At 36.9% G+C, this 19,975-nt stretch overlaps 1 protein-coding gene across 1 annotated transcript; it reads right to left on the reverse strand.

The window, feature by feature from the left end:
• Window positions 1-6,697: 6,697 nt before the first annotated feature.
• On the reverse strand, window positions 6,698-8,206 carry LOC133805796 (uncharacterized). The gene has a single exon (XM_062243950.1). The coding sequence runs from the start codon at window positions 8,204-8,206 to the stop codon at window positions 6,698-6,700; it is 1,509 nt and encodes a 502-aa protein (XP_062099934.1).
• Window positions 8,207-19,975: the final 11,769 nt, after the last annotated feature.

A 19,975-nucleotide genomic window follows, 5' to 3' on the forward strand; every position in this document is an offset into this window, starting at 1 on the left:
GAAAAATTGCAAGCCGAGTTGTATGATCAATGAATTTAAGGAAAGCGTATGACACGATTGAGTGGGATTTTATTGAAGAGATACTAGCTGCTTTTAAATTCCCACAGAAGCTCATCAAGCTCATCATGATTTGTGTACGAACACCGAGATTCTCATTGATGATTAATAGATCAATGCATGGGTTCTTTGCAGCCAAACGAGGACTATGTCAAGGAGACCCAATGTCTCCACCATTATTTGTGCTGGGCATGGAATACATATCTCGTATTATTATTAAAGTGGGGTCTTTGCCTAGTTACAAATATCATGACAGGTGCTCTCCAATGAGACTAAATCATTTGTGTTTTGCAGATGATCTCCTATTATTCTGTCATGGAGATTATATCTCCATTTTATTGATGCTTAGGGGACTAAAGCTTTTCTCATTGACATCTAGTTTGCTGCCAAATGAGACCAAATATGCGGTATACTGTAGTGGTATGGCTGATTCTGAGGTGTGTGGAGTGCTGGAGGTTTCAGGTTTCACTAGAAGTCATCTACCTTTCAGGTACCTTGGCATTCCCAATTTTGTTCTAAAAAAATATCTAATGTTGAATGTGGGCTTATTCTAGAAAAAATGGTGCAAAAAATTCGGCAGTGGAGTTCAAGGAAGTTATCCTACATAGGAAGAGTTACATTAATCAATTCTGTATTGATTTCAATACACTCTTATTGGGCACAAATAATGATATTACCAAAGAAATTATTGCGAGATGTTGAAGCTATATGTAGAGCTTTTCTTTGGAAAGGAATGATTGATAACTCGGGGCCATGTTTAGTTGCTTGGAATAATGCTTGTCTTCCTAAGGCAGATGGAGGATTGGGATTTAGGAAGGTAATTGATTGGAATATTGCAGCTACGGGGAAATATGTATGGGCCATTGCCTCTAAAAAATATAACTTGTGGGTGTGGTGGATTCACAGTGTTTATTTGAAAAATCTAGACTGGTGGGAATACAAAACTCCTTCTGATTGCAGTTAGTATTGGAAGAGATTGGTTGATGTTAAAAATATATTTAAAGCCAAGATGGATCTGAATGTTTTTGTAGCAATGAAGTATAGCATTAAAACAGGGCATGGTCTTTTATTTGATCATACAATCAAAGTACATTGGAGAAATGTTGTTTGGGAAAGGCTTAGCATTCCCAAGAATCATTTTATTCTTTGGTTAGTAATGATACAGAAGCTTCGCACTAGAGTTCAAATAAGGAAATATAATCCACACATAGATCCATCATGTTTATTGTGTGGTGAGTAATATGAAGATATTCAACATTTATTTTTCCAGTGTAAATATAGCAAGAATTGTTTGATGAGAATGAAGACTTGGGTAGGATGGAGAGCTCAAGCAGAGAAGTATGACCGACTACTTCAGTGGATTACAAAAGCCAAACATTTGAGCAAATTCAGGAAAGAGCATGTTTATAGCATCTGTTATAACTTTGGTGTATCACATTTGGCGAGTGAGAAATGATATGCTATGGTCTCAAAAACTTTGGCATATTAATCATACTGTACAGGCAATGCCAAGAGATTTTAAGCTTAGGATGTTCATTGTAATGCCGAGTAAGGCAGGGAATATTGATAGGGAATGGTTTAATACAATTTGTAAAGATACACAACATTGATTGTATAGATGAAAGGGAACAGGGGGTTGCAAGGATTTTAGTGTCAAAAAATGAGAAAGTGTAAATGCTATTTGTTTTGAGTAATACAATGACTTCTTATTCACCAAAAATAAAACAAATAAAAATTACTTCAAGGTTTTTTACTTTCCGATACAACGTTATTACTGACCATTTCATTAAAAATTACTTAGCCGCATCAAAAAATTACTTACCCAATATCGTAAATAAACTCAACACAATACATATTTTACCCTATTGCCCTCGACTGTACACTTTTTCAATTGCAAATTACTTCATTGTCCTTAACTTTCACAGCATGCATCACAACTTCTTAGATCCGGTTTACATAACTTCTTCATCAAGTATATTGTAACGTCCTGCGTTTTCGGGTACCTTGAAACGACTCGGGTCGGGATTGTTTTCCCCGAGTTAAGAATATTATTTTAAATAATATTATATTTTGTTTGGAATTTATTTCCATGATTTATTGCTAGCCAAATTATGAATTTTGTGTTTAAAAGTCAAGATAAGACTTTTGGTCTTGGACCGACACAAAAATCCTGATAGGGTAAAAATCTCAGAAAATAAAATGAAAAACTATGGCAAATACATTTTTGGCATAAAATACATTCATAAAAATTAAAGTTTGGTAAAAAATAATAAACCTAAGGGAAAATGGAAATTTTAGGGCATTTTGTATTAAATGCTTAATTTTGCCGAATTGGGGAATTTATTCCATAAATGGACCTAGTTAAATTTTATTGTGATTAATTAAATTAAATGTGAGAGACATTTAATTTAATTATTATGTGTTAAGTTTTGTGTTTAAAAGTTAATAAGGGTGAAAAAGGTTATAGGAAGTCAAATTGGATTTTTCTTGTTAGGAAATATTTATTAACATTTATATATAAATATATATATATATGATTACATATATAACAAAAGGGGTGGCCGGCCATGTGATATAGTTTAATTGGGTGGACCAAATTTATTAAGTTTAATCCCATTTTAAATTTAGGGTAAATAGTCAAGTGGGTAGTAAAACACTTCAGTGTTTTAGGATATTTTTTTAGAGTTTAAACTCTTCTAACCCCCTCCCAAAAAAAAAAAAACGACCCTATACTCTCACAAACACTCTCGTATTTTTTTGTCCATCTTCAACCTCAAGAACACTAAGGAGGCTTGGAAGCATTAAGCTTTGGTCTAGGAAGGCTTTTTCCCTAAGGTAAAGTTTCAATAAACTAGACTTTTGTAAAATTTTAACCATAGATTGTTCATTAGCTAGTTATTTATGTTGTTGGGGGGAGTTGGTTAAGGTTTTGAAAGAGTTTTGAAGGAGCCAAAGCTAATAGGAAGATCCAACCTTAAGCAAGAAAAACAAGAGGTAAAAAGTTTACTTTTTATGGTTGTTATTGTATGGTTTTTATTTTTAAGCATTATTTTTTTTATATTTAATGTGTAATGTTTCTTATTGGTGATGTAATAATATTATGGTATTTTTTATAATTTTTATGATGCTTGTGTGCTGATTTTTGAAAATAGGGACCAAAACCCCCAAGGGTTTTGTTGGAAAACCTAAAACAAAATACATGTTTTGAGCTGTGACTTCCAAGGGGTAAAGCATTCACTGTAAATTGATTATGTAAAATTTAATTATGCTGTGATGTTGTTGAGATTGAGTACATAAAATTGAGCTTTTGAAACACTCAAAAATGTTTTAAAATGAGTGAGTTATGCTATTTCAAAGTTTAGGTAAAAAATTGTTTTTTCGTATTCTTAATTTCGGGATCATGTTTGGACAGCCACTGTATAGGGAAAATGAACCCATTTTTTTCTAAAATTTGGTGAATATATTATTGGCATAACCTAATATTCCACTGTAAAATTTGGTAATAAAATACTGAACGGTTTGAAATTTATTAAGTGTCAAAGTTTGGAAAAAATAAGGACTTGAAAATAAGGTCATTTTTACCTCATTGTTGGAAAATAATTTCACCAATAAAAAAGGCTCCTTTTGACCTAAGATTTTACAAAGACCTAAATGGCATACCAAAAATAGAATTGGGAAATTTTGGTAATAATTGGGTAAGTAATTTCAAGTTGTGAACTAATAAAGTATGTAGTTAAAAATGTGAAAAATAGGGTTTTCACACTTAGTGTAAAAATGAGATTTTGGAACTTAAGGTAAAAAGTGAAAGTTTGCTTATTGCAAGATAAAAACTTAGTAAGTCTTGAAAACATATTTTGACCTAAAATACCACTTTGATAGTAGTGTGAATTATTTTTATTTAAGAACTTTTTTATTCTTTTTAAAAATAAAAGATTTAATTTATTAATAAGTTAATAAATTAAAAGAGGGTTTAAAACCTTATATTTTGAGAAAATAATTAAGTAAATTATTATTCTAGTAAGTAAACTTGATTAATTGATTTCGGAAAATTAACTAGTCAAGATGGAAAATTTTTAATTGTTTTCCTAATTAAGATAAATTAAGCTTTTTTTTTTCGATCAAGAAGGAAAAAATTCATTGAACAAACCAACTATTACAACCAAGGGCAAACCGCCCACAAAACACATCCTAGAACATGGCCAAACAAGCCCCAAACCTCACTCTAGTTACATTGAAGCTTCCTTATAAAAAGCTTATGTTGAGGAAACAACTTCCTGTTATGAACAATGTATAACCTATACTTAACTAATGTAATCACATCCTTTGCTATACAGTTAGCTGTCAAAGAATACCCATAAAAAATGCACCTATTTCTATTCCTCCAAATATGATGGATCACAGCAGCTAACACCATATTCAAAACAATATCCACAGTGCCTCTCTGCCCAACACTAAGTTGAACAACCCAATCTGATAAATTAGAAGACCATGCTTGAAACCCAAGCCAAGTAAAAATGCAAGACAAAATCCTCTTGGAAAGGCAGCAATAAAAAAATAAATGATTATGACTTTCTAAGTGGTCTTCACAAACAGGACAAGAGAAGCAATTCAACTGAATATTGAACTTAGCTAAATTGTCTCTAGTTAGGAGGTAATAATTGACCACCAGCCAAAGCAAGAATCGGTGCTTAGGAAGGATTGTTCGACACCAAACGACATTCTTATACTCCACAAGTTGCTGATTTATTGTACTGTTATAAAGCTTGGAAGGTTTGAACTTCCCTGATATGCCAGCTGCAAACACCTCTCTTTCACTGAACTTGCTCCTTAAATGGCAGAGTTTCCGCCAATACCAACTGCTATCCTGCTTCAAAACATAATTCCAAAAATTAACCCCCTTCAGATATACATTCTGAATCCATTTGACCCAAAGAATGTCCTGTTTTGCAGAAATAGCCCACACATATTTAGCAAGAAGCGCTCTGTTCTAGCTAGCCCCATCTCTAAGCCCGAGCCCTCCATAAGCCTTAGGAAGGCAAACCTGCTGCCAAGAAGCTAGATGGAGTTTACTGCGAGTCCCTAAGGCCCCCCGCAAGAACATTCTGCACAATTTCTCAACTTCCTTGACGACACTTTGAGGCAGAATAAACACATTCATCAAATAATTTCTCAAGCCAAATAAAACAGTATGAATGAGAAGTAACCGACCAGCATAGGAAGATGTATACTCGACCAGCATAGGAAAGATGTCTACTCGACAAGAAAACAACTTAGTTCTAATTTTATGCACTATGATCTCGCAATCCTCATGTTTCCATTTGGTTGGTCTCATAGGGACCCCAAGATAACGAAGAGGAAAGCTCCCCTCAGTAAGTTGAATGGTCTGAGTAATCACTCTTCTCTCAGCTGCATGAACTCCCCTAAAATAGATATGAGACTTCTGAGTATTGATTGACAGCCCAGAAGCCTCACTAAACTTCCCAAGAGCATCCTTAAGAATACTAACTGCCGAGAGGGAGCCTTTGCAAAACAGGATAATATCATCAGCAAAACACAAATTAAGAAGTTGAAGACTCTTGCACATAGGGTGATAACAAAATAGAGAAGACCTAGCAGCCAACTGAAGACTTCTTATCATATATTCCATAATAAGCACAAAGAGAAGAGGAGACATAGGATCCCCTTGGCGCAGACCCTTTTCACCCTTAAATCTACTCTGAACTCTGCCATTTAGCAATAAAGAATAGGAGGTATTTCTCACAAAAGACATAATCCAACCAATAAACTTCATAGGAAAACAGTAGGCCTTCAAGAGATCTTCAAGAAAATGCCAATCTACTATGTCATAAGCCTTACTAAGGTCAATCTTAATTGCACAAAGAGGAAAAGTAATAGCCCTACCATAATTCTTAATGAGATCCTGAAGAATCATTATATTATGGGCAATCGACCTACCTCGAACAAACGCACCTTGATTAGACTGGACAAGAAATGGAAGCACAAAAGCCAACCGAGAACACAACAGTTTTGCCATAACTTTATATATCGTCGAACAGCAAGCAATAGGCCTGTAATCTAAGGCCCGAGCTGGATTAGGGACCTTAGGAACCAAAGACAAAGTAGTCTCATGAAGCTCGTACGGGAATTGACCTGTAGAAAATCCTTGTGTAATTGCTGAACAGATATCCTGACCAATGTCCTGCCAAAGTTCTTTAAAAAAACCTGAGCCAAAACCGTCTAGGCCAGGGGATTTAGTGCTAGGAATACTAAACAATGCAACTTTTATTTCCTTGTTGGAAAAGGGTTTCAAGAGAGAGAGTTGATGCTCTACAGACAGCTTAGTTCCCAAAGCCATACTTTGCAAATCAATATTTCCTGTAGCAGAACTAGGACTACCAAGATAACTCTTAAAATTATCAACAAAATGGGCTACCACTTCCTTAAAATCTTCTACCAGCAGACCTTGATCTGTAATATAAGAAACAATAGTGTTCTCTGCTTTACGCTTCTTCAAATAGGCATGAAAATATGAAGTATTCATATCCCTTTGCCTAATCCAATTTATCTTGCTGCGTTGAGCAAGAAAACTGTGATACACGTGCTCTTGACGATGAAACTCAGTTGCCTTCTCCTTAACCGCCTATTGTAACCTGATATCAAAAGGATTCACTTGGGCTTGAAATTGAGCATCTTGATAAGCCCCCATAGCCGACTGATAGTTACACCCAACATCACCAATATAGTCCCTGTTGAACTTCTTAAGACGATGCTTCAACCTCACAAGCCTAAGATAGATTGCTCTAAGACCAGAAGCTCTTATAGGGACCCTCCAACTACTCAAAACAACCTGTTTAAAAGATGAATGGCCAGTCCAAAAATTAAAAAATCTGAAAAGTTTGATTCCCATAGCCTCCATAGGAATATTAGACACCACACAAGAGCAATGATCTGAGACCACCTCCCAACTGAAAACAACCAAAGATTGAGGAAACATGTCCAACCAATCCTCATTCATGAACACATGATCTATCTTTGAGTAGATCCTAGCTGAGCCATCCTGGTTATTAGTCCAAGTAAAATAAGAACCACTACTTTTCATAGCCTCCATTTTAGCTTCAACTAGCCAACCTACAGGATCAGTCAACTCCACACCTGCTATAGGTTTACCTCCAGACCGATCCAAACCAGAAAAAGGGGCATTAAAATCCCCTAAAACTATCCAAGCTTTAACTAAAAGCGAAATACGAGTTAGATCATGCCATAAGCTTCTTCTATTCTCTAGCACGTTATAACCATAGACAAAGGTAACGTAAAACATACCCCTCTGGCCTACCAAGTTAACCTGACAGTGAACCGTCTGAGGAGACTCCTCCAAGACAGACATTCGCACTATCCCCTTCCTCCAAATAATCAAGAGTCTACCCTCAATTTTCGGACTAGAATAAAACTCCCAATTAGGAAGTTTATGCTCCATGAACTCACCAATTTTATTCCCCCTCATTTTAGTTTCCAACAAACCACCAATACCAATCTTATTCCTTCTACAAACATCTTGGACTGAAATTTGTTTATTTATACTATTCAGCCCTCTTAGGTTCCAGCTCAGAATATTACACTTATCCATTAGGAAAACTACCTCCAAGAAACCCAACCTTACCACCATGTACCTGTTCCTAAAGAACAACAAATTGATTAGTCTGCTTTGAGTCTGAACAGCCTGATTAGAAGTGCCACCAGTAAAAGGACCCTGCCTACTCTGAATAGCAACACGCCTAGGAGTTTGCCAAACCTCATCCTTACTTGACTCCCTTATCTGACCAGAGTTGTCCTCCCCTGAAAATGCAGCTGCACTAATAATCGAATCAGTATGATCCACTACTTCAGACACACCAGCTTGCTCCCCTAATTCCTCTTCATTTAGCCCAATGAAAACTTTTGACTGTTCCATTGGGACTTCAGCTTTAGAACTAGCTTCTTTTTTCACCCAAATAGTCTTCTTCTCCTTATGACAGTCTACCATAGAGTGCCCAAACCCTGAACAACTCTTGCATTTAGTAGGAAGCCACTCATATTCTACTCCTTGTTTCAAAATCTGGCCATGTTCCTTAATAAACTGAAAACTTCGAGGAGGAGTATTAGTAATCTCCATCTCCACTAGAACCCTCGCAAATTGAATTCAAGATCGCTCCCTAGTAAACTTATCTACTAGAAGAGGTTTTCCTATAGTACTCACCAAAGCACTGATACATTTGCTACCCCAATATTGAAGTCCAAGGTCATGTAGCCGAATCCAAAGCAGGACAGAACGGATGAGACGAATAGCACTAAGGTCTGCTGTCCACGGCCTAATGATGACATGCTTCCTATCAAATTGAAGCACTCCATTCTCCATAACATGATCTCTAGTTGCTTCATCATTGAATTTTACCAAAGTTAGCCCCAACGTCATTCTAGAGATTTGGGCAATCCCAAGATGGTCTCAAACTCTTTTTATAAAGCCTTCAAACACTGCCATAGGAGGATTTGCTCCAAGCACCATGCACACAACAACCGAACTCCAATTTGCAGACTAAATTTTCACCTCTTCAATATCAACTTTAGCCAACTTCTGCCCATTTCTAAACAGAGGTTCAGTAAACTCAAGCTTCAGTTCAGAAAAGGAAAGCTTAGTTGATCTAAATTGTTGCCATTGATGTTGAGCCTCGGACTGAAAGTCCCCTTCTGTGACTTTATCCTCTCCTTCACTCCTATCCGCCCAAGAAGCATTTCTCATATCCGCACCCAAACCATCTTCCACAGCCTCAACATGCGGGGCCTTCAAACTCTATCGATCCAAATCATCCACCTGCAAAACCCCTAACCCAGGCACCTCTAGGTCCTCAAGATTGACAGACTCTTGTCCAACGAACCCATCTCCCTCAGAACAATGAACTTCCTTCACTTGTACCGGAGGAGATAACCGCTCAGTTCGATCAGCGGATTGAATATCAGGCCTACGAATCGGCTTCTTCTGCTTCGCCATGGAAGAGAGCAACCCGACCCTTCGGCTTCTATTTTCTTAAAACGGTTTTTAGAGATTAAAACCTTAAGAAAAAAAAAAGAAAAATTAAGAGTTATTTTCTTGAAAAAAATAATTAAAGAATTTAATTAGTATTTTCTGGATATAATATCGGCTAAAATCTTCTATATTTTTAACCGACTTGTTGAAAGTACGAGTTAATATCATTACCTTTAAAGAATAAGATTTTTAGCGGATTGTGGGAAAATACTATTGTGATACCCGAGCCTAGGTATCGAGACCATAGGATAGGTCTCCCCGAGTCTTAGGCTTTAGTCTCAAATATTTTTGTATGAATTTCCTCGATGGGTTTAAAACCAAATAAGGATCATTAATCCTTACAAATAATTTTTAAAATGATCAAACTGCCCAAAATAATAATAATGAATTATGAAGCGCCCTAATTAATATGAGTATACTGTATGGATAATTACAGTATTGGCTAAAGCATAAGGGGACTATATATTGAAGGGTGAAATCCTGCTGAGAGCTAAGGACTCCAAGTAAGTCAACTTATATTGTGTGGCTGCAACATGAAACGACTATTGTATTGTATGTTAGTATAGGGACACATGCACATATATACACTGTCGTAGAAAGTTGCTTAGAGACGTTAGTCTATTGAGTGCTGATTTAGAAAATATGAACGGTAAATATCTGTCATATCCTAGACGGTTGATCCCTGTCACACTGCTTGATTTTATTATGTATGGTTCATTACCGTGACGAGTGGCCAAGAGGTGAGGATTGCTGGTTAAACCTAGGGGCGCCAAAATGAATGGGACCTAGGGGCCCTCATGCTTACTTATCAGTGAACAGTTAGAACCCGAGCAAGTGCTCTGATAAGTTATTCCCGGATAGTAGCCGTGAATATTGGCCATTCAGTGAGAGTGCCTAGAGATATTAGGGGTTGCCAAGTTTGAGTGAGGTTGGACACCCTAGGGGCAACTGCTAACCAGCACCACTGATTAACATAGAAGTCTCTGTAAAACCGTGTAACTTTGGTTACACTCTTGGGTAAGTAGTAATGCCCTAGGTAACTTGATGGTTACCCTTGTAAGGGATTTACTCTTTGATAAGTAGCGATGCCCTAGGTAACACGATAGTTACCCTTGATGGGGATATTTATTGGCTAGATCTTAGTGTTGAGACTCGTTTCTCTCTTACAGATTAACATTTATGCTGGAGGGCGTGTTACGCCTGAATTGTTGATAAGAAATAGTTGTGATATATTATATCTACTTGCTCTGGGATTTTCTAAGTGCAGGAATTTATTTGTTGATAAGAAATAGTTGTGATATAATATATCTGATTGTTCTGGGATTTTCTGAGTGCAGAAATTTCATCTGTTTATATGAAATAATTTGTCATTGGTTATCAGGCATGACCATAAGTTTTCCAGGACACTTTTGCGTTCTTGAAATTGATTGTGTAGGGTCCGGATGGATTCGAAACCCTAATTCTCTACATGCTTTTGTTTTAAAGTTGAACTTACTAAGCGTTTTTGCTTACCTAGTTGTTTCCTGTTGTAGGTAAGAACAAGGGCATGGCAGAGCAGTGAGCGTTGGAGTCTACCTTGCAAATGTACATGTGGATTGACCTTTTGGGAAGTCATTTTATTTTTGGAAATATTGTGTAATTTTCCTAAACTGAGCTCAATCTACTCTTTATAAAATATGTTTGTAATTAAATGTTAAGTATGGCCATACGGCTTTTTTAAAAAAAAAATTATACGGGTTTTTGAGACATTTTGTTAAATGAAAACATTTATATTTCTGTATTATCGAGTCTTGAAAATCTGGGTCGTTACATATATAGTTTAAAAAAGAAAAACATCAAATTTTTCAAAGCTTGACACTTGGCAAATTATTTGGGTCTGACTTGTAGGACTAAGTCCCGTGAGGGACTAAAGAATTTACCTGGGCAATTCTTTAGTCGCTCACTTGGATTTGAAGGACTTAGTCCTTCATCTATTTTCAGCCATTTGATACATGGTGGACAGTGGGATTGTGGTGTTTGGTTAAGGATGTGTTAAAATACATATATACCCCTTGATAACTCTTAGGAACTGGCTACTGTTTCCACTCTTAATTTTTTTTTTCTGATTTTTTTAATTGAAAACAAAGAAGAGTTGTTCTTCCCCTCCGAATGTACCTCGGTCTATCTCTCCCTCCCCATTGCTTTTTTTAGTCGGAGTTTTGTGCTAAATTTTTTGAATAGTAGGTGGATTGGCCCGGTTAATTGATGGTGGAGGTTGAGTGAACTAATTTTCATTTTGAATGCCGTGGGTTTCATTCATTCTTTTCCTCTATTTTTTTCGTATATTTTCCAGGAACGAAGCTACCTTGTTTTCCATCTGCGGGTACATTTGTCTTGCATTTGTTCTTCTTATTTTTCCTATTTCGTGCCCTAATTTTGTTTGTCTTCTCATATTTTAAATGTCGTCATACATAAATATTGTTCTGCTAACTAAATTTGGTGGATTCAGATCATTTGTTTCTTGTCTTGTTCCGTTGATTTTAATGAATTCTCTTGTTCATTCTCACTCCCGTCAGGCAACACAACCACTCAAAGGTATTTGACCATCCTAATGGGCGGTCGGTGACAAAGGCACTCTTCCCTACTTCCACCCGTTCTTCTAAAGTCGTGGAGAGGTAATCTATCTCTCTATATCTCCTTTTTTTTATGGATTCAGTTAGAGCACCAATTGTTTGATGCAATGCCTAAGCCTATTTGGATATTTTTAGATTTTATTTTATATGTGTATATGAAAAATGAATTGAATCTCTATGTCGTAATTTTCAGACTCATACATGTATTTTGACTGGAGTGACGTTTTAAGCCATATAATTTCCATTGACTTTGTTTTTTTTTTAAAAAAGAAAAATTTATTCTGCATTTGAAATTAATGATTATTTATGTATGGCCATGACTAGTTTTCTTAATTAAATGTGGTTTGAGTTATTGGTAGCATTTATTAATAATTGTCTTGTACAAAACCCGTTTGATGAAAGTCATTGTGATATTTTTTGGTTTCATTTAAGTTTTTTTGTTAGAAAGTTAAGTATAAATTGTATAGTGTTGTTGTTTAATTTGTAAGAATCATTTTATTTGCTGGTGACATGGTAGTTTTATGATTCATATCTATTTATATAAGTGACATGAAGTTATGTTGTTGTGAGAATATACCAACGTGATTGCAAGGGAATTAGGTAAATTTTTAAATAAGAGAAAAAATATGAAAGCTATTAAAGTTACCATGCCTCATGCCCTACTCTTAGAATCGGTACTATGTTTTTACCAACCATAGCAAGTTACTTGACCAAGTTACAATAGTCCTGAGTTGTATCAGAACCTTTCATAGTATGAAGTTTCATTTTGTAATGGAAACAAGTAATTTGTTCAAACTTTCTAGTTTAAGTCATTGTTCTTGTTTTTCACAAGTAATTCTGTCTAATAAATATTTGATGGCTTAGTTTATGAATTTTCACGGTGAGGCTTAATTACATAAACACAAAAGTATAGCACCTTTCTTTGAATCTATGAAAAGTTGTTCATCCTCTTTAATCCCTCAGTTCAATTTCTAGTTTTTTTTTTCATATAATATAAAGTCATGTTTTTTGTAATTTAAAAAGTTTGTAATATTCTTATTAATTCATATTGTTGTTATGTGAAAGACATATTATTATTAGTATCATCTTTAACCACATGTAGTTGGTTTTGTTATGGTTGGAAAATTGTGTTCTTTGAAATGAATAAAAATTAGTATCTATTGTGTTATTGTCTTTATATTGGACTTCAATAACTACTTCTGAGTATTTTCATGGGTTTCTATATTTATAATAACTAATCTAATTTCATTTTTCTTAACACCAATGGCTTTTTAGGGCCATTGCGGTTGAGATATTGACATAATTACTTTATCCAATGCATCAGTGTGTATTATAGAACAAGTTATTTATGTCCAAATAAGTGACAGGTGAGCTATAAAAGTTGTGGGATTACTTGGAATGAATCCCACTTGGAATGAAGCATTAATATAGTTGAAGGAATGCATTTGTCCATATGAATCAGTTACTTTTATATTGAATCTTGTTAAGTAGCGAAGTACATTGGTTACTTGTATATTAGTCAATGTTACTTGAGATGGACTGTATTTGTCTATATGAATCTGTCACTTTTAGATTGAATCTTTTAAACGTATCCGAGTACATTGGTTACTTGTATATTAGTAACTGTTACTTGAGATGGAAATTAAATTAGTGTTTGACATACCTTTATTATTGTTTAGTATTATATTTGATTGCCATAGTTGTTATAGTTTTTATGTTATTGACAGATACTTAGCACTCGAAATGTTTCAAGAGTAATGATGTGGACGCTTATAATTCTTTATTTTGTGTGATTATATATACATATATATATTTAATGGTTCAAAGATGTAGATACTAGTTAATGATAACCACTTGCAATCCTGAAGTTTGAATTTGTTTTCCAATGTAGATCATTGCTACATTGTGTATTTATTTTTTCCCATTATAGATTGCAATGAATTTTCTTGTCATATATCATTGTGTTCTCCTATAATGTTTTAATGGAAGGTAAGCTTTTACCCCTAAAGTGAAATTGAAAATGGTTGATCCAGAAAAATTAGACTATAGATGCTCACCTCATAGGATCTTTACCCTTATTTCCCATATTAACGGGGGTCAAAAAGAGATGCTCAAACAATTGGGATTTAGGGCACTATTGGGGATGAAAGATTGTAACTTGAGACTAAATCTTCCATCGTGGTTGTTGTCTAGGTTCAATATTGTGGATGGGTCCTTGGATGTTCATGGGAAGCACTTCAAATTGGATAGTAAAGTTTTTAGTGCTACCATGGGTGTTAAGGATGGTGTTGAAGATTTAAAAGTGAATGTTAATGGTGAACAACCTTTTTATCAGAAGGGTGAGAGGAGTACTGTGACAGTTTTGGAGGAAAAATTAAGGCTTTGTGAATTGGCGGACATGTCCTTTGTAAGACACATCTTGTTGTTTTTAGTTAGTATTTTTTTTTTGCTGCCTAATACATCTCTATATGTTGCTCGGGAGGTTGAGGGTCCTATAATGTCCCTAAGTGACATTGTCGTTGTTTGTCGTGTTAACTGGGCAACGTTGGCATATAAGCATCTATGAAAGAGAATCAGGCGACATCATGCCAAACCAGCTGTAGCGTCCCAAATTTGCTAATAGGGCTTAGGGCCTTGATTAGCACGCCAAGAGGGCAATAATTGATTTAATTATGTTAATATTTGAATTAAATGGTAATGTGATTAGAAATGCATGTTTAGGTGAATTAAATATGCATGTGGGCCGCATTTGGTTATTAGGGGCATATTTGTAATTTTAGCCCGTTGAGGGCATAAATGCAATATATTTCTATACTGTGATTGGTACCACGAGGGTGTGGTGATATGTTTGAGATGTGCGATTCGAGATGGTCCTTGGGAACAGATAGCTAAATAGTCACAACGGGGTCGAATACCCGCCTCGGGAGGAGCCTAGGGGTATTTTGGGAACATTGTTGGTGTTCGGGATTTATCGGGTAGCGGGTAGTAATTTAGCAATTATTTGGGCATGTCGGAATTAAAATGGGAATTTATAGGAACACTCGAGGAATTAGCGGGAATGTGACAAAAAACAATTTTGCCCTTGGTGGTGTTAGAAAGGGAGTAAGGATAAGTTAGGGGTATTTTTGTCTTTTGTTCCATGAGATAGACACAACTGAGCCTTGGGGGTTTTGTGGAATAAACCAGAAGTTAGAAAACATTTCCACAAGTTCCCTTTCCTCTCAGTCACATTTTTCTCTCTCAAGGCTAAGGAGGAAGTTTTTCTACTGAACTCAAGGGGGAAAGTCTTTACAATTCAAAGGAGATTGAAGCTAGAAGCAGTTGAGGTTTAGCTTAGGGCTGGGTCATCAGTTGAGGTAAGGTTGTTTCTATGTTTCTTCTAGTAATTACTGCTGATTTTATTGAGTTTTCTGTTATGGTTCAGAGGTTCTATAGGGTGGAACTTTAGGATATGAATTATGAATTTTATGAGTTGGTGAGGTGCGTTTTGGGGTGTCTTTATGAGTTATGCTGCTTTGGTATGAATTGTGGGTAGAATTTTGGGTCTAGGCTCTGATTTGTGTGGATTTTGGAGAGGTTAGTTCATGAAATTCACGAGGAATTATGGGTTTTAGGGCTCGTGCCGCGGCCCTGTTCTTCAGGTGCCGCGACCCATGTGTGCAAAGAGGCCTGGGGAGCCTCTGATCTTGCCCAGGTGCCACGGAGCAGGAAGGGCACGTCGCGGCCCGTGTCCTCCAGCACAAAGGGCTTTGCCCTCTGACTTGTAGCGAGCCGCGACCCTAGAGGGCATGCCGCGACTCAAAATAAGAAAAAGGGGAAAATGAAGGTTTTAAGCTCGAGAACCAAAATGTTAAAACTCGGGAAGTGTTCTACTACCCGATTTAGTAGAATTCGAGGTTCTGGAGGATAGATTAATATTCTGAAGTTCTTATTTGGTTTAGGGCTTGATGGATGGTTATTATGTATGTGTTGTGACTAGGTTTACGTCAAAGCTCAGGTTAGAGGATTGTGCTTAGGACTGCAGTAATCAATCAGCTCAGGACACTATTAAGAAAATTGTTTGTATCCATAGAGCTATGTGGTGTGTTGTGTTGTATGTATTGTTTATAGATGTTATGTCAAACATGTGGTTGTGATTGATCAGCAAGAGCCAGAAGCAGCAAAGGGCAGGAATCAGCATTAAGCATGTTGAATGCAGGCCGCTAGGGTGAGACCCTCTAAGGGTGTTGTACACACCCGTCCAGTTAAGACCACAGATCTGGTGCTTGAAGTGCACTTCGAGCTGAGGAGACCTCTATTGTTCTACTGTACTGTTGCGATGATTATGCTGCTATGATATTGTGTCGTCGTTCTTACGTGCTGTTATACTACTATAATGTTATATTGTTGTGTTTACGTGTTGTTATACTGCTATGATGCGATGTTGTTGTACTATTGTGCCATCGTGTATCCCAATAACAATTTGGAGATTGTTTATTGCCTTTGATTAAGTATTTATTTGTTGTGATGAATTATTGTATGTTGTGCTTGGGGTTCTCTTGCTGGGCCTCAGCTCACAGGTGCTCTGTGCTGCAGATAAAGGCAAGGAAAAGATTGGTCAACCATGAGTTGGAGGGCATGGAGTGGTGTGTACATGTTTGGCCTACCTGGCTGCCACGACCAGGGTCATTCTGAGGAATATGTTGTAAAAGTTAGTTTTGTCGCCTAGGTTGACAATATTTCCCCTTCTGAGTTGTAAATATGTTTCTAAATAGTATTTTGGGATCCCAGTGTAATACTGTAATGCCCCAGAATCCCTAATGAGGTTTAATGGTCGAATTAGTAGGTCGGGAGGGCCATAATTGATTTATTATGCCATTAAATGATTATATGCATGTTTATATGAATTATATTATTATATGATGATAAATGCATGCATGTGGGTGCACATTTCATTATAAGCGCTTTTGGTAATTTGGCCCGTTGAGGGCATAATTTTATATTTTCATGCATGTTGGTGAATTATTGATGAGGCCACATTATAATGTCGATTTGATTGAGCTGTTCGGCATGAGACAATCTTTTAATGCTAGTTAGCAGTTTGGTCATAACGGGGATAATTTCGAGGCTCGAGGTGAGTCTCGAGGTAATTTGGTGATTAGATCATTACTGGGAATTAAAGGGTAATGGGATATGATTTATTAGCATTTGAGAATATTGGGAATAATGGGAATTGGAGGGCGTTAATTATGATTAACGAGATAGAGGAGAAAGGACAATTTTTCCCTTGGTGGCTGTTAAGGGTTTTATTTAAGCTTGGGGGAATTTTGGTCATTTGACCTTAAGGATATATATAAACCATCAGAAGCTGTAGAAAGCTTAAGAAAATAGAGTATGTTTCCTTCTTCTCCCGACCAGTTTTTCTTCTTCTTTTTCTTTGGAATTTTGAGCTCCATTTGAGGAATCAAGCTAGGGAAGTGAGCCTTGAGGGTCTAGGGTTGTGTTCCACCATTGAAGATGGTTCCATACTGAGTGAAGATGGTTCCATACTGAGCTTGAGGTAAGATTTTTAACCATAGAAACTTTGGTTTATGCTCTGTTTTCCTTTTGATGTCCAGTTGGGATTTTGATTTAGATAGTGAGAATTGATGGGAGTTTTTGGCAATGATTGATTAGGTTATGATGCCTAGGACTTGTAGAGTGGGTATTGGGTTCATTTGTGAGTTTGAATGAAGTTTGGTACCAAGTTTTGGATCTTGGAAGTGGAGAAATCGAACGAGGGAAAAACCAGGGCTGATCAGCCTGGTCCTAGCGCTACAGCGCCCAAGGGAGGGCGCTACAGCACTAGCCAGGGCAAAGCATCCCTATCTGTAGTGCTACAGCGCTACCTTATTTTTCCAGGTTCTTTTTTTGGGCACTTTTGATGGTTTTGGCTCGGGGTTTCAATTCCTAAGGCTCGGGATCGAATCTACTAATCGTTTGGGTACGATTCGAGGTCCCGGGAGTGAGGTTTAGGTCATGAACCTTTATTGCTCATTTTCATTGATGGAAGTTATATTTGGTTATGACTAGGTGACCGCTAAGGCATCAAAGGACCAATCGTTCTCAAGGATTGTTCTTTTATTATTTCTCACTTGAACTAGAGGTAATAAAATTGCACCCAATATGTGACATGCATGGTTATTAATGAGGCATGTGGATTGTTATATATGTGGACATTGATTGCATATTAAGTGCTTAGCAATCTTCCTTACCTGTGAATGGCACTGACCTATGAGTCAGGAATCGGCAATGGTGTCAGTACTGACTGTGAAGCTATGACTTACTAGTTAAGTTCGGCAGTAGTACTGAGCACTGGTCGTATGGATTGGCTTATGAGTCAAGAACTGTATAAACGTGTTTAACGCAAGCAGAAAATATTAGATCTAATCGACATAAGCATTATCGTTATAAGCATGAAATGCTTGACCGACCTTAAGTTCAATGAAAAACAAAAGCGCTTGGTAGTCTAATGGCTAGTTATTTAAAGTCGGGGTCAGAAGACCCAGGTGACTACATTGTCACACAACTGTGGGTGCTGAGCCCAAGTTCGTGACTCACACATGAGTCACTTATCTTTCAAGTTTGTGACTCCATGGTCACTCATTTCGTATAAGTTTGTGACTTACTCATCAGTCACAATCTGATTAGGGCTACACGCCCCAGCATGATTATTGGATTCTCGATATTATCTGATTAGGGCTACAAGCCTTAACATGGTTACTAGAATCTTGAAGTGATAGTCACTTATCTGTTTAGGGCTATTAGCCCAGTATGATTATCATAATCATCAATTGATATTGTATACATGAAGTAATGAGTTTTCTTACTAAGCCTTGGCTGATGGGTGCTATGTGGTGCAAGTAAATGGAAATAAAAAAAGCTCACCCAGCCTTGAGTGGAAAGCTTAGGTGGCGATGTGTACATATGCGGCCGCTTGACCACCACGGCCAAGGTGTTTCTCAGAGGAACTAGGGGTTAACCCTATATCTTGCTGCTTAGGTCAGCGTGTTGTAATTTTTACACTGTAATGACCATTTTGAATTATAAATAACTTTGTAAACGCTTTTATGGGCCCATGTACAGTTTTATGTTTTAAATAAAATATATCCATTCCTTTTGATCGAGATTTTTCACCTTAGCCTATTAATAACACCTAGATGCATGTTTATAACCAAATGACTCAGTTAGTGAGTTAAGCACGGTTTAAAGCTCGCAGTAACGGTCTTGGAGTAACCAGGGCGTTACAAATACTTTTATAATTTAAATGAACATCCAACCCCTTTCACACCAAATACTAGTTTTAATTTTAATTAACCACACTTTTTGGTTAAATATCTCGATTAGTGAGCTAATGACACATTTTAAAATCACATGGTAATGAATCTAAGGGAAGTAGGGCGTTACCACTTGGTATCAGAGCGTGCCAAGGTACTCAGGGTCTGTTGGTATTGAATGAAATATTTGCCTAACTACTTAACTGAATTTCCATATCTATTTGTGATATAGGGAGCATGAGCAATATATACATTTGTGTTATTATGTATGTCTATTGCATGTGGCTATTGTGTTGTCTGGCCCTGCTTGGGGAATGGTTCTGGATGAGATTACCGTATCTAATGAATTGAGTCATTGACTGCAGATAAATTTAGAGGTTATCTATCTACTATCGTCAAGTGAAGTAGGCATTGTTAATGTTGGGATGGGGAATAGTATTTGGGGCCAGAATCTTTCACCTGCCCCCTAGGATTGGTAGTGGGTGTTCACTGACATGCAGGCTAGACTGTAAAAGCAAGAGGAAGAGATTAGGTGGTTGAGGTAGCTGGTTCCATTAGAGAACGTTTGCCTGTGTGTTTCGATGACAATGGCATCAGTTTTGGTTTAGTTTGAGGGTGGAAACAAGTGGGAATTGTTGTATGAAAGATTCTAGAGGCATTATCCTCCAGTTTTTGAAGGGGGCTTAGATTCGTTCAGAGTTGAACAGTTGATGGGCATGGTTAGCTCCATCCTCGATTATATAGGAGCAGAAGGCAATGATAGAGTTGCTTGTGCCACGTACATGCTAAGGGAGGATGCCCGAACATGGTGGGAAGTGGTATCCCAGACCCGGGATGTTGTTATGATGGGTTGGGAGGATTTAAGACAGTTGTTCAACGAGAGGTGCTATTGTGACGCAGTTTGAATTGCGAAGATCAATGAGTTTATGAATTTGATTCAAGGCAATAAGATG

The sequence above is a fragment of the Humulus lupulus genome, chromosome X, assembly GCF_963169125.1.
Source record: "Humulus lupulus chromosome X, drHumLupu1.1, whole genome shotgun sequence".
Taxonomy (NCBI): domain Eukaryota; kingdom Viridiplantae; phylum Streptophyta; class Magnoliopsida; order Rosales; family Cannabaceae; genus Humulus; species Humulus lupulus.